General features: G+C 36.1%; 1 protein-coding gene across 12 annotated transcripts in view; it reads left to right on the top strand.

Annotated features, from left to right (window-relative positions):
- The window catches only part of PPFIA2 (PTPRF interacting protein alpha 2), a 288,488-nt gene that overhangs the window by 162,613 nt on the left and 111,869 nt on the right, over window positions 1-14,006 (top strand). For all 12 annotated transcript variants that reach the window (XM_058805647.1, XM_058805650.1, XM_058805658.1 and 9 more), the window contains one exon: window positions 12,292-12,393. In XM_058805647.1, coding sequence (XP_058661630.1) covers window positions 12,292-12,393 — 102 coding nt within the window. The remainder of the gene's footprint in view (window positions 1-12,291; window positions 12,394-14,006) is intronic.

Consider the following 14,006-nt stretch of genomic DNA (forward strand, 5'->3'; position numbering starts at 1 on the left):
TTCTGATTTTTCCTTTTTCTGGAGAAACATGGATAGTGTTAGGTGGAGTCGTCTAAATTATATGAAAAATGAACAAAACTTGTAGTTACATATGATGTAGTTTTGATCTGAGGTGATCATACACCTGCTTGGGTAGGTCTGGCAAATCATGCAACGAAACTCAGACATGTGCATGCATTTGTCATCAGAACAGATAAGTCACCACTTAGAAGTCATGGGCTGCATCCCAACTTTGGGGTACTGTTCTTCTGGAAGTCATGATGTTCTCCTGCATTGCACATGCCCTGTCAATGCCTGAAGGACCAAGTAACAAGATGTGGACAAAGATGCATGAATTGCCTGGACTCTGAGCAGAATCTGCCTCTGGACCACCTGCCTGCCCAGTGGGCAGCTAAAGAATGTATTGCTGAAGAGGCTGTATTTTGATGTAAATGTCCTATTTATTGAACACAATCACTGGAGTCCCACAGAGATCTTATTAGCAGAATTTTTTCTCATGTGTTGAACTACTGCTCTGTTCTGATCTGGTTATTAAGAGATACCCCTGCTCAAATTAAAGCTTAAACAAGATCATGTGACAAACTCAATAATACAGATTTTATTAAACAGTAAATGCGAGTGGAAGAGATAGAAATAGGAGGGGGAGAAGGGGAGAACACAGAAAGAGACTTTGAAAACTTCCAAGTGTTTTATATCTACTACCCTGTACTCTTAAAAAAAAATAGATGCCAGTGTATGAATGTTAACATTTTAAGATGTTTTTTTGTTCCTTTATTTCCATCAAAGGCACAGAGATTAATAGGATATTTGTTGCTTATGCAATTTCTAATACAGAATACATCATTCTTTAATTTGATTTTCTTGGCATCTGTAAATACACTGTATATTTTTCCTTAGGAAAAAGTCTGTGCTAGTAATTACCAGTTCATCATATTTCCTGATGAAGAACATCTGTGTTTTCACCTTGTTTTCACCACTGAAGTTTTTTAATTTTATTGCAGTAGTACAACAGAATGAAAGATTGCTGTTAAAAACATCCGCATATGAAACAAGATTCAGTGCATATCCCAAGAAAAATTGGGATTCCTTCATGAGATACATACTTGTAATTTGTGATTAGCTAAGTCTTAGCCAGACTAACTGGAAAGAGAGCAAGTCAATATATGAAGGAAAAGTCATGTTTTCAGTTGCCAAACAGAAAGCAGATCAGTGAAATCCACGGCTTAAATTATCTCCAGCACACGCATCAAGAAACTACTATCTGTAAATGCAGTGTATATATATATATATATATGTATACATGTACACTATGTATATGTATACAATATACATTGCAGTCATCTAAGTTAAAGGATCTGCAAATAAAGTGGAATTCACTGCTGTGAAACCATATATATGGGTTCATTTTCGTGGACTCAAAAAATGAAAATATCTTCCAAATGTCATTTATGCTACATTTGTCCATTGCAACAAGCCCTCCCAGACATTTGCCTCAGTTGTCAGTGGAGGTGTGTCACCACACCATTCCTGCATGGCCAGCCTTGTTGCTGAATTAGTCTTACAGAGGGTTTTCCTAACACTGCACTGAACTGCTTTGGCAGCAGTTTAACCTTGTTGTGTCTTGGGACATTTCTCTCCGAAGAACCAAACGCCCATAAGGCTCCAGGTGAGCACTAGCACCTAGAAGAATGGGATAATTATTACCAATTTATATTTTTCATTTTCAACATGGTATTTTGGAGGGGCAAGGGGGATAGCAATATTATTGCCCCCAGGGTTGCAAGTATGAAGTGATCACTGGTCACCAGTTGTATTTGGGAGTTTTATTTACTTCTCACGGTGAAGCTTTAGTTCTGCTGGGACAGGTCAGGCCACAAGAAGCCACCTAGAGTGCAGAAGAGGTGTTTTTTCCAATTGTCTTTGTAGAAACCCTACAGAGGGAAAAATAAAAGGAATTCAAAGGTGCAGTTCCTTTCAACCCAAAAGATATAAATGGATATAAAAGATATAAATGACAGATCAATCACATCCTGAAAGGGCATTTATTCACTTTTGCTCCTCTTGGGTGACCAGCTTGGATGCAGAACATCTAATATTTGCATCCTTAAGGATCCATTAGCAATTATTCTTGCCAGGAAAAGATCAAATATAGTTTATGCAAAAAAAATCAGTTGGTGGATAAAGTCATTTAGTAGATTCTGTAAAAATCTTTCACTGAAAAAAAAAACAAAAAACCACTTCAACTTTTAAACTTTTTTTTTGTTAGAATCTTGTATGATTAACACTCTGAAGTTTGAAAGTTATTAAAAATAATAGAATTAAGCATTAGAATTTGCACTTCTTCATCCTCTTTTCTGTAGTTTTACACTTATTAAATTCATGAAAAAATTGGAAACTGGAAAACAACAAACTTCTGGAAGGAAAATTAAATAAATTTAAAGTATTAAATTATTTAACATTAATTATTTGGTATAAATTCTGAAAGGGTAAAAAGTATGATTTTACCGTGTAAAATCCCTACTGTGTAGGGAAGGTTTGGTTCTGAATCAGAACAGGGGATTTGCTGACCTATTAATAATAACTGAATGTGTGATCATGGATAAAATTTACCCAGAGACAATGCTGAGAAAGCAGAGAATGAGACAAGTGTCAGGACAGTTACAGAAAATGAGAGAGAAGAAAAGGTCATGCTGTGTTTTGTCAAGTTTGCCTGGAAGAAAACAGCAAGTTGCTCTGGGGAGAAGTAAATTGAAGCTAGGAAAGTAAAGTTTGGAAAGTGAGTCAGGGATGCTAAAAAACAACTAGACAAGTGCTTATTCCTGGTCACATCTCACAGCAGACACCAGGGAGAGGGTATTCTCATGGGGGCACTGGCTCTGTGCCAGGCCCAAACCGTGACAACAAGGAATCTGGAATTGACACCAAAAAAAGCTGCACATTCCTTATCCAGTATCATAATAGAAGACATATTCTCTTTATTGGTAGGTCTGTGTTGCTTCTTATAGTCACCCTTCCTATATCCTCTCTGTCAGGATTTATTTTAGGTTATTTCTTAGGGCCATGTACTGACCTCAATCTGCCTTATATTGAGGGTTGTATGTGTGCATTGATGTGCTGAAGCCATTGTACAGTCTGTAAAGCACTTCAGTAATTTGCATATTGTGCAGGCTTGTTCTTTTTATAACTTTGTGTTTATTTTAAATTTGGGGGAAAAGAAATGAAAAAAGTAGGATGGTAAGTATAAAATCAGACTGTGCTGGCAGTGGGAGGTTGTAGTCTTGTATTTCAATGCAGCAGTTTATCATGTGCTTATGCTACTGCTCTGTGACCATTTCACATTTTAAATAATTATATATCTGGAAAAATAAATAACTGATCAATTGGAATAAAATCAGTCCCACTTTCCATAAAGTTATTTTTAAAAACAGTCATAGTCTGTCATTTTAAACCATATTTTGCTCTTTTTATTTTTTGATAGATGAGAATTTTCCAGCTGTAGAGGAGTAAATTGTCATCTGTATTTATGCAATATAATATTTAATCAATAAAGGCATATTGGTATAAATATCTTTTATGCAAAAAGCCATAACTTGAAAATGATGATAGGCTGTAGTCTGCAACATAGCTATATCTGGAAATCATTTATTTACTTTTAGAAAAAGTGAATATGAATATTTGTAAAGCAAAGGCATTAATTATTAAAGGAAAAAAAGTTGATAGTATAATTCCCCTTATTACATAGCTGACTCACTTCCATGCTACAGTAGTATGATTTAAGCAAAAAATCCCTACAAACCAATGAGACTCTCATCCCACTTCTGGAAAGTGTGCTGCCATCATGTTGCACGTGAGTAGTACTTCCACAGAAACCAGTCCAGTGTGTATAGTAAAACCAGTGTGTATAGTAAAACATTCTGAACACACATTGTAAGCCAGTCTGCGGTTTCCTCATACACTGTATATAAGATTATGAACTTTTAAAAAGTCACACACCTGAATTACACATTCAGCTTTATTATGTTTGCAGATGTTTATGAGTGATGGTTTATCCCATCCCTTTTCAGTACTAGTCTGACAGATGTTTAACTTGCTTAAAGACCCTCTGTGCCTCAGTGTCCCCATCAGTTAGGAGCAAAGCACAAAAGACACAATTGGTGTTATTTGAAAGTTGCAGGGTGTGTCATTCACTGTGATATCTGTTCCAAACCAAACCAATCTAGTTTACACGGTCTGCGAGACAAGAGACCTTTAAATTTTCAATCTGCCTTTCTTAAGGGAAAGAAAAGAGCTTTAAGTTCATTGTTTTTCATAAATATGGGAGAATGGTATAATTGGATTGGCTACGTTATAATAAAATATTTAAAAGTTTTAAAAAGCTATATTTTTATAATTATTAATGTATCTGCTTTTTTTGAGGGGTGAAGGCTGTCAAGTCCTTCAAAGCCTCAAGCTTTTATCAGGCTTTAGCCTGATACTAGGAATTACAAATAAATAAGGTGAATTTTTTTCATCTTCTGTCTTGTGCTTGAGACAGTTTCTTAAGATTTTTTCAATTTACATCTCTTATAATCTGAAGAGTCGTATAGAAAACAGGAAGTTCTAGATTAAAAAAGAAAAAAATCTGATTTATGCCTTTTTCCCCCCTTTTTATTCTGTTTTATTGTTACTGTAACTATTTTAACAGATCAAAATAATAGATAGTCCTTGATTCTAAAATAGGTTTAGCTGGTGTCATGCAAAATTGTAAATTTTAAAATTTACAATTTTACATGGCAAATTTGGGAAATAATGGAAAATAGTTTTGTGTTTGACTGTGTGGTACTGATTAGAGAGTAATACATGGATCACTCTTTGTGTTTATATTGCTAAAACCATATTAATTTTATTCATATTATTATTGTCTTAGATTCAAGTGAAAACTACCATGGCGTATTTGTGCCCATATCTTCTGTCTCCAGTGTCATATTTCTTCCTGAAGTAATCCTGTGTGGGAAAATCATTGCCAGAATCTGAGCCATTGTCATAATATTTATGTTGTTGTGGAGATTCTCTTTGACTTCAAAAATCTGGTGGAATTATTCTTTATGTGATGTACTAGCAAAAATTAGGCAGATTACATCAGAAGTCCTGAGAGTGGTGGGTTCTTCCCATTACCTTTGAATTTCCCATTATCTAGAATGACTGTCACTTCAACTAACATGTAAGCAGATGCGTTTTAAAGCTTCTTTCTGACTGAATTTTGAAATATAATTTTGGGTACTGTGGTACTCTTGTTCTAAAAAATCATGAAATAAAATGATGCAGCTAATGGATTTAGGTGACATTTCTATAAAAATCAGGTCACACAGGTCACAAAGCAACACTAAAATGTTTATATCCATATCAATAAGTTTGAATTATCTTAATCAAATACATAAATTTATTTGGCGTAATCCTCAGTTCTCTATTATTATTTTGAGTTATTTTCTAGAAATAAGTTTTTGGGCCTTTTTTTGTGGTTTTTTTTTTTTTTTCAGGTACTGAAAAGGTATCTGAGTGTTTTTCTGTTTACTCAAAAAAGCATTTATATCTCTCTTACTCTGGGAACACAGTCATCATAGTAAATTACTTATTCACAGTAGCAGGCCATGCACAGAGAGACTACTAGCCTGAGATGATTTCTTCTACCCAGAAGGGGATGGCTGAATAAGTAAATATTTGCAAGACTTAGTTCAGAATCTGATGTAGATTCAACTGACTATTTAAGGAAGGAATTCTTGATGAATAGCTAATGTAATAGTTCTGCATTTGCCCAATTTTATGTTCAGTGAATGTATTGGAATTATTAATTCTTATAGATGTTTACATGGGCTCTGAGCCTCTGAAATGTTTTGCTTTCTTCCAAGAGCATTGACTGTGTGCTTCTGTGTGGGTAAATGGCTACACATTTCAAAACTTCAGTCACTGCCCACATTTCTGAAAACAAAAAAACATTAAAAATGGGGTCTCAAGTCCACAGTGTTACTAAATGTCATGGTTTTCAGCCCAGCTGGAGGTGAAACACCACAGATCCACTCACTCAACCTCCCCTCTGTCATCCCTCCACCCTGGTGGAATGGGGAGAATTGAAGTAAAAAATGTTGGTTGAACAAGAACAGTTTAATAAGTGAAAATAAAGTACAATACTAATGGTGAATGAGAGTAAGAAAAGGAGTAAGAATAAGAATGTGAAGAAAACAAGTGATGCACGATGCAGGTGCTCACCTCCCGCTGACGAGTGCCAGGCTCCTCTTCCTGAACCCAGATCAGGATCAGGCACCCTTTCAGCAGCTCCTACCAGTTTGTATACTGGGCATGACATTCTGTGGTGTCTCTTTGGTCAGTTCAGGTCACCTGTCCCAGCTGTGCTCCTCCCCAGTTTCTTTGGTATACCTCTTCACTGGCAGAGCATGAGAAAAGGAAAAATATGGGGCCTTGACTTAGGATTAACACAATTTAGCCAAAAATTAAAACATCAGCATGTTATCAACACCATCCTCATTCCAAATCCCAAACACAGCACTGTAACAGCTCCTGGGAAGAAATTAATTCTACCCTAGCTGAAAACAGGAGACTCAGTTCTCTCTCTCACCTAACAGAAATCTTGTTGTCATCTTAGAATAATCAAGAAGTGGTTGGAAAAGACTGTAGAATCATTGAGTCCAATTCTTAACCCTACACTGCCAGGTCCACCACTAAATTGTGTCCCTAAGATCCACATTCACATGTTTTCTGAACACTTGCAGCGATGTTGATTCCACCACTTCCCTGCTTAGCCGTTTCCGAACATCCGCTCTATGCCTCCCCAGGTGCCACTCTTTGTCTTCCTTTGTCAATTCATGGAACTTTCAGGCTGTGACACTTAAGCATAATTCCCACATTTTAGATGTCTTATGGACCCCTAAGCAAACCAAACCAGTGCTGGTAAATCCTTGATAGCTTGAAGCACAATTAATGTCTCTGTAAGAACCACTGGAAGAGCCGCTGTCTGTGAAGAAGAATTACTCCTTATCTGTGTAAGCGAGGTCTGAGTCACAGTAACACTCAGTTCATATTAAAGCCAAAGTAGTTCAACGTGGTGTGGCCAACCCACATCATATGGCAGCTAATTTTTTTGAAGGGGTGGTTAAAAAAATAATTCCAATGCCTAAAAATATGAAAAACAGAGACTAAATCAGTTTTTATTACATTTATTTGTGGAGAAGTACAGAAAACACTACACAAACATCACAGTGTAAACGACTGATATTTTTAAGAGATTAATTCAGAGACTATTCTACGGTTTTGAAAGTTTTGCTTTTTCGTATTAATGGATCAAAATTTTAGTCCTGAGGTCCAATCAGATTTCCATTTTTTTTACTCAGATCCTGGTATAATACAGTATTTCAGGGTACATGTCCAACCTAAAATTTATGTGCAAATGAACTCTCATTTTGAGCAGTAATGTAACAATGAACATTTTGGACAACTGACACCAAACACACATGTTTAAAACAGAGAATCATGGAATCATTGAGTGACCTGAATTGGAAGAGACCTTAAAGATCATTTAGTTTCATGGGCAGGTTTCTGTAAGCCCCTGTTTCTATAAGCCCCATCCAGCCTGGCCTTGAACACTATCAGGGATGGGGAAAATCTTTCATTCAACCTATTTTAGAATCAAGGAATATTTGTTATGACTTCTCTGTAGCAAGAAGATAAATAGTGAATTATGTTCAGATTTTTTTTTTGTACTTTGCTCTGTTAATAAGAGTCAGCAAGGATGAAGTCTGTGTTCTGCCAAAATTGCTAAAATAAATCCCTGGTCATTTAAAAGGCATGGAGAATTTCCAAGAACATATCCAGTGACAGAATATTAAGAAAGAAGATATCTTTTTTCCTCCCCCCCCCCCCCCAACAGATTGGATGAAAACTTAATATATAACAGGTTAAAAGAAGTAATTGTAGTAGGTAGTGATTTCTGCTAAGTGAATTGCATCTAAATATTTAGGAAAGCAAATTGGTTGACATAGCTTGTGTTGAATGTAAAATAGAAATTATAAACCCCTACCATTCCTTTTCCGTGCAGATATTCGTTCACTGATTCATTCCTGAAATGAGCTGTGATTTAATGATGAAAAATCCAGAGGACGAGATTTTAAGCTGAATCTCCTCACTGTCTCCAAAACTGAATTTTATGTGTTTTTAATTTAGGGGGGGTTTTTTAAGTTACTGTCACAAAATTTCAATTTTATTTCAGTATTTTTTGTGGGGATGATGAGAGACTGTGTTTTCATTTCAGCTCAATTTGGACTGGATCATATTCTGAACAGTTGAGCATCAGAGATACAAGTTCTCATAATTTCTGTGGCATACCTTCAACTTGGAGACAAGTTGTGTATGTTTATGTGTATTTGGTCATAGAAAATAAACCTTGCAGGCTTTTCTTTGGAACAACAAGCAATGAGAGCAGGATTTCCTGAACCAGCCCCTAGAGGCAGAAATTTAATGGAAAGATAGCTGTAGGATGCCTCCCCTGCCCAGTCCTGCTGCCAGCACATCTGGCAGTGCTGCCAGCCTTCCTGTCCTGATGGTATCCCACTCTCTCAGGCACCCTCCAGCCTCTGCTCAAACTGTATTTCAGCTGCTTCACCAGGGAAGTCCTTGAGTTTTGCTTATTGGTAACTCTTAGTGGTCCTTTTCATGGCTACAGATTTCTGTTGAATTGGTTTTCGAGGCTTAATTTCATAGGCCAAGTGTTAAGAGAAAAAGACAAGCAGCAGTTAAGACAGGCTCTGAGACTATGTTTATTCAGATGAGGAAAACAATGCTCGTTCTCAGGTTATTTATCTTGAAAAAATTGCAAACATCTTGATGTCATGGTATACTATAAAGCCACTGCTATCAACTGAATAATTTTCATGGAATTTTAATTCAGTTCAGTTCTTAATTAGCTTTATTGCCATACAGCTTCTATATGAGCTTTAAGAGTGCAGTTGTGCCTGTCAACTCCTATTAGTTATGCAACAGATATTACCTTCAGGGCTCCCAAAGTATGACTGACTGTCGTGGTCACTGACCATGCAAGATTTCTGCTGCAAACAGTAATTCCAGATGACAGTATTCCCTTGATCCCTGTATATTTATATGAGGGAATTGCATGAGCAGAGGTCATTATCATCACATGTCATTTATTACATAACTGGTGTTATGTTAAAACAAAAATATGCTTTGCTTGGCATAGAACCTGTGGGGGGAAAAAATGTTTCCTGGAGCATTGCCTGTTGGGATATCTTGGATAAATAAGTTATTTTAAAAATAAGTTTTACATATATTTTTGGAAGTATTATTTGAAAGTTGTGAGGTGTTATCCTAGTTATTAATTTATGAAAACAGATGTGAGAGAAATAATAACTTGTAAAGCTCTGGGGAAAACTCCATTTACTTTGAGACTTTCCCTGTAAAAGGCACATGATATAAACAGAAGGAATAAGGCCTCTTTCTGCTATCATTCAACTCAGAGAATTCCAAGCTCTTGATGAATGAACATCTCTAGTATTTCAGATGAAGTTGGCCACTTGAGTTCCAGACACATAAATAGGTGACTGCTTGTTGTAAGTGCTTGCACTGCAGGTATGTCAAAAGCACAGAGAAATTTCAGAGAGCAGCAGCAACAATTGAATAATTATAGGCTTGAAAGGACAAGGTTGACCATTCAAGTAGCAAAGTCTAAAACAGTGGACACAGGTAGCCCAGCTAAAGTAAATGCTAATAGATGTTATGAATATGAACTGAAGGTATTTGGAGGCTGAAACCACATTATATTAGGTATGAGACTCTCTGGGAGCAGAATTTTGAGTAATGATTTGATTAAAAGCAAGGAGAACTTACCCTGATGACCAGACAAAATTACCCTAAGAATAAACTCCATGCTGCTCAGCAAACTAGTAGGAATTTCATTCCTTTGTTATTTGAGATTATATTAACCAAAGTGTTAGAGATTGTACTAGAAACAGGTTCACCTTGGCACAACAAAGATGTTTGATAAACATGTCTTTTTTTACTCACAAAGAAAGCAGCAAATGGTTTGCCGTACTGTAGTTCAGAACTCAAACTGTAAGTCACAGATGACATTTGTTATCCTTTCCACCACCTGTCACCCATCCGGATGCCCAAGCATATGCCAAAGTGTCTATTTTAGTTCCAGCTGAAACAATACCAAGAAATGAGAAAACATAAGCTCAACAACGTACTCTATAGATTACACTGAAAGTTTATTCTGTGAGACTCTGAAAGTATTATAGACACTAATTCATGTAAATTAGCAACAAGAGCTCCACCCTATAGGGCTGTAGAGAAGAGTTTGTGTGTGTGGTTTTGTGCTTCAGAATTCTCATTCAATGTGAGTTGAGATCATTAGCTTTTTATTAACTAAGATTTTTTTTTGTTCAGCCCATTACTTGCAACCTTAAGTACAGGAGATTTTCTAAAAAATCTGTACAGAATAACACTGCTGGACTGGTAGTTTCTGAATCCTAGTTCAAGACCTACAGGCAGAAGTTTTAATGATACTTTTGAAAAGGAAGGGAAGAGTGTTACAATATAAATCTCATTTGTAAAGCTAAGCTAAGGGTTTTGACATCAAAATGTACTGTGTAACCTTAAATGTACCTGACCACTAGGATATAAAAAGCAAATACTGATTAGAAGGTAGGACACAAAACATCATTATATAGTTCATGTAATCTATAGCCAGTGTCTAAAACAAAATCCATTGAGGATATCAGAACAACATTCTCCTTCTTATCATGCAATTTGCATGGAGGTCTACTGTGCTTGCAGTTCTGGCTGCTGAAAAATAGGGAAAAAAAGCACTCTTAGTTACATGTTTTCAGACTAGAACTTGAAATTTATTTGAATAACTTTAAACATATATTACCATATCCTGTTAACTATTTAAAATCTTGACTGTAACAGAATGGGACTAGGAATACCCATGAAAGTTCTGTCGAACACCTATTTATTTCAGATAAAAGCTGCTTTCTGTAGCTTGAGGAGAAGCAGCAAACTAAGCCCTTTTGAGATCATCACTAGCTTTTGTCTTAAATAAGTAGATTTAGTCTCAGCTTCATCCTACTGGCTCAGAAGATAAACCACCTGGACATGTTTGTTGTTTTTTTTTTTAACTGCTTTCTCCTGGAGTGCAGTTTAACTGCTTACTTGTGGGGTGGTGGGCTCCTATGTACTGACTGTTCTGGTAAAATGAAAATTAACTTAGTATTTAAAAATATGTAAGCATCTTTGTTAAACAGCAATGCTGTTCAAGACATTTTTTTTTCTCAAAACACGATCACAGATTTTAAAGGTTTTTCATCCTTTACCTTACTGTATCTGTGAGATATGTAGCATCTTTTTACTATAGGATAAAAGGATAAAATTTACCCCTACAGCTTAGTATATCTTATGTCTGTCAAAATAAACAATATGGAGTAAAACCTTTTCCCCATTAAAATTAATGACAACTCTACAATTGCCCTTTGTATAGAGAAAAATTTATGTATATTGTTGAAGAGTTACAGCAATTCAAGACATTTTAATAGTAGTTTTGACAAGTAAAAGATGTTTTTCAGAATACCTATTAGTTGCATGCATAAAACTTAACATCAGGAGCAGCTTAAAATTCAGTTTCATTTTATGTTGTGAATTCGTAGAAAATTCATTCCAACCAAAAACTATTGTTCTGAGTCTTTACAGCCTTTCACTATAACAGCTGAATACATTTTAATGGTTAACTTCAATATCAAGAGTATTTTTTTCACAGCTCATATAGTACTTATGTAAATCTGATATTAGGTAGATTTTGATTAGTGAATACCTTAACTTTCTTCTCACATGCCATGTTGGAAAGGCTGCCCTACGGAGTGGCAGGAATGATCCTCAGTGGGTATGTTGAGTTGAAGCTCCTTATGTGTGAAGTGTGGTGTCTCTGTTGGGATGAAATTGGCCAGTTCTGTTCTCCTTCTGGTGTGATGGCTTCTGATAGCTTAGGTATGGGAGATGTTGCCATCATTTTGAATCTTCTTTTGTTTCTAAACTTAAATCAGTAGTTACCTTTTATTAGGTATGTCTAGACTTGAAATTATTTTAGTAGATGCTGAAGCTTACATACGCTATTTTAGATTGTGTTGATGGTGTCTAAATATTATTTAAATCCTCAAGCTCTAGAATGCACACGGATTTGATTATCCTAGTGTTTACATCTTGAGTAACTTCCTGTATAATTTTATTCTACAGGAATTTGCCGCACTGACTAAAGAATTAAATGCATGCAGGGAACAGCTGCTTGAAAAAGAGGAAGAGATTTCAGAACTAAAAGCTGAAAGAAACAACACAAGAGTAAGTACATAGCAGATCTTTTCTGGATATCATGTGTGTTTAAACTTACATATAAATCTAGAATTTAATTTCTATGAATAAGAAGACAAAAAGTCCAGCATTTTCATGAGTAAAGGAGATTCTAAGTAGCAGGACATATCTACCATGCTACAGTCCTGAAAGAAATTAGTGTAATAGCTAGATATACTGCAAACAGTTACAATTACAGGAGATTTAGTATGTAACATGGTAAGATCATTCAGTTTAAATGTCTTTTAAAGCATGGGATTCATGCAGCCTTCCAAGCCTGACTAGCCTGCACATATCCTCATCTCTTAGCAAGGCAAAAGGCAAGGTTAAAACAGCCAGTTTTGCCTTGTGCCTTGGATTTAATCTGAATAAGGATGAGATGAAGGCTGCCACACCTACCACAGGCAGTCTGTTGTTTAGTCTACATGCAGCCTTGTGACCCTTGAAGAAAATGTCAACTGAGGGGGAACAAGGTTCAATCCTGAAATGTATCGTGTTCTGCTATAATCAGAAATACTATTCTGTCTGGGAACAAGAATATATGATACAGAGCCTTCTGAAAATTCTCAAATGATGGACAGAATTGTTCTCAGAATAAATAAATTGCATGTAAAATTGTCTGGGCAAAGGCAGCATTTGTCTAGAGGGTAGCAGATGAGACTTTATGGTGTTTGTGGAGATGTGTGAGAAAAGAGATGGAGTAGTCCCAGATCAGGTGGGAGTCAGGCTGGTAGTGAACATGCAAAATAGATCTCAGAGGTTGAACACCAAGGATGACTTCTAATATCCATCTTTTGTTCTGTGGTCTGTGTAACTTTTCCTGTTTTCCTCTTCTTAATAAACTAATAGCACTTTGGGTGCTCAGCTAATATCTCTTCTTTGTCATCTAGTTTGCATTTTGAAGAGAATCTAACAGTATGTATGACAAAAGACCTGAGAGAGGGCCTTTCTCCCTGCTTTTTCTCCCCATCTGTAGCACCATAGAGTGCCATAGAGTTTAGAAATTCAAGGGAGGACAGATGAAATGGATGCCTACAAAGAGGCAAAGTTGACCCATCTACCTCTATGCTTTCCTGGATGTTCAGGAGATGATCACATTTAACACAAAGTTGCTAGAGGTGATGGTTTGGAAAATCTTATGGGAGGTATAGGTGAGACCTACTTTTTATCCCATTAATTGATTTATTAATTTTGAGAAACATGTAGAAATTGCACTTTATTTTCTAGGTTTGGCAAATCATGTCAGTTAAAGAAAACTCTGAAGACTTTCTATAGATCCTTAAATTATCAGTAACTTCTACATGTGTATTATTTTTGTATTTAATAAAAAAAATGCTTTATCCATTTCACTCCAAAGTCCACTGAACACCAGCTTAATTTGTTAAAACTGCAGTGCACCAATATCTGTGTGGGTCTGATATAAGCAGTGCAGACTAGCAAAAATTCCAAAGCAGCCTAGTGGCCTAAGATAGTCTTGTCAGAGAACTGTGAGAGAAAAGAAAGATGACTCAACTGCAAGTCATCTCCTAAATCAGACTGATCACTGCCATAGGCAGTTTTTTTGCAGAGCAAGAAGCTTAAAGATCATCCATTCCAATGTTTCT

This window comes from Ammospiza caudacuta, chromosome 5 (assembly GCF_027887145.1).
Source record: "Ammospiza caudacuta isolate bAmmCau1 chromosome 5, bAmmCau1.pri, whole genome shotgun sequence".
NCBI lineage: Eukaryota > Metazoa > Chordata > Aves > Passeriformes > Passerellidae > Ammospiza > Ammospiza caudacuta.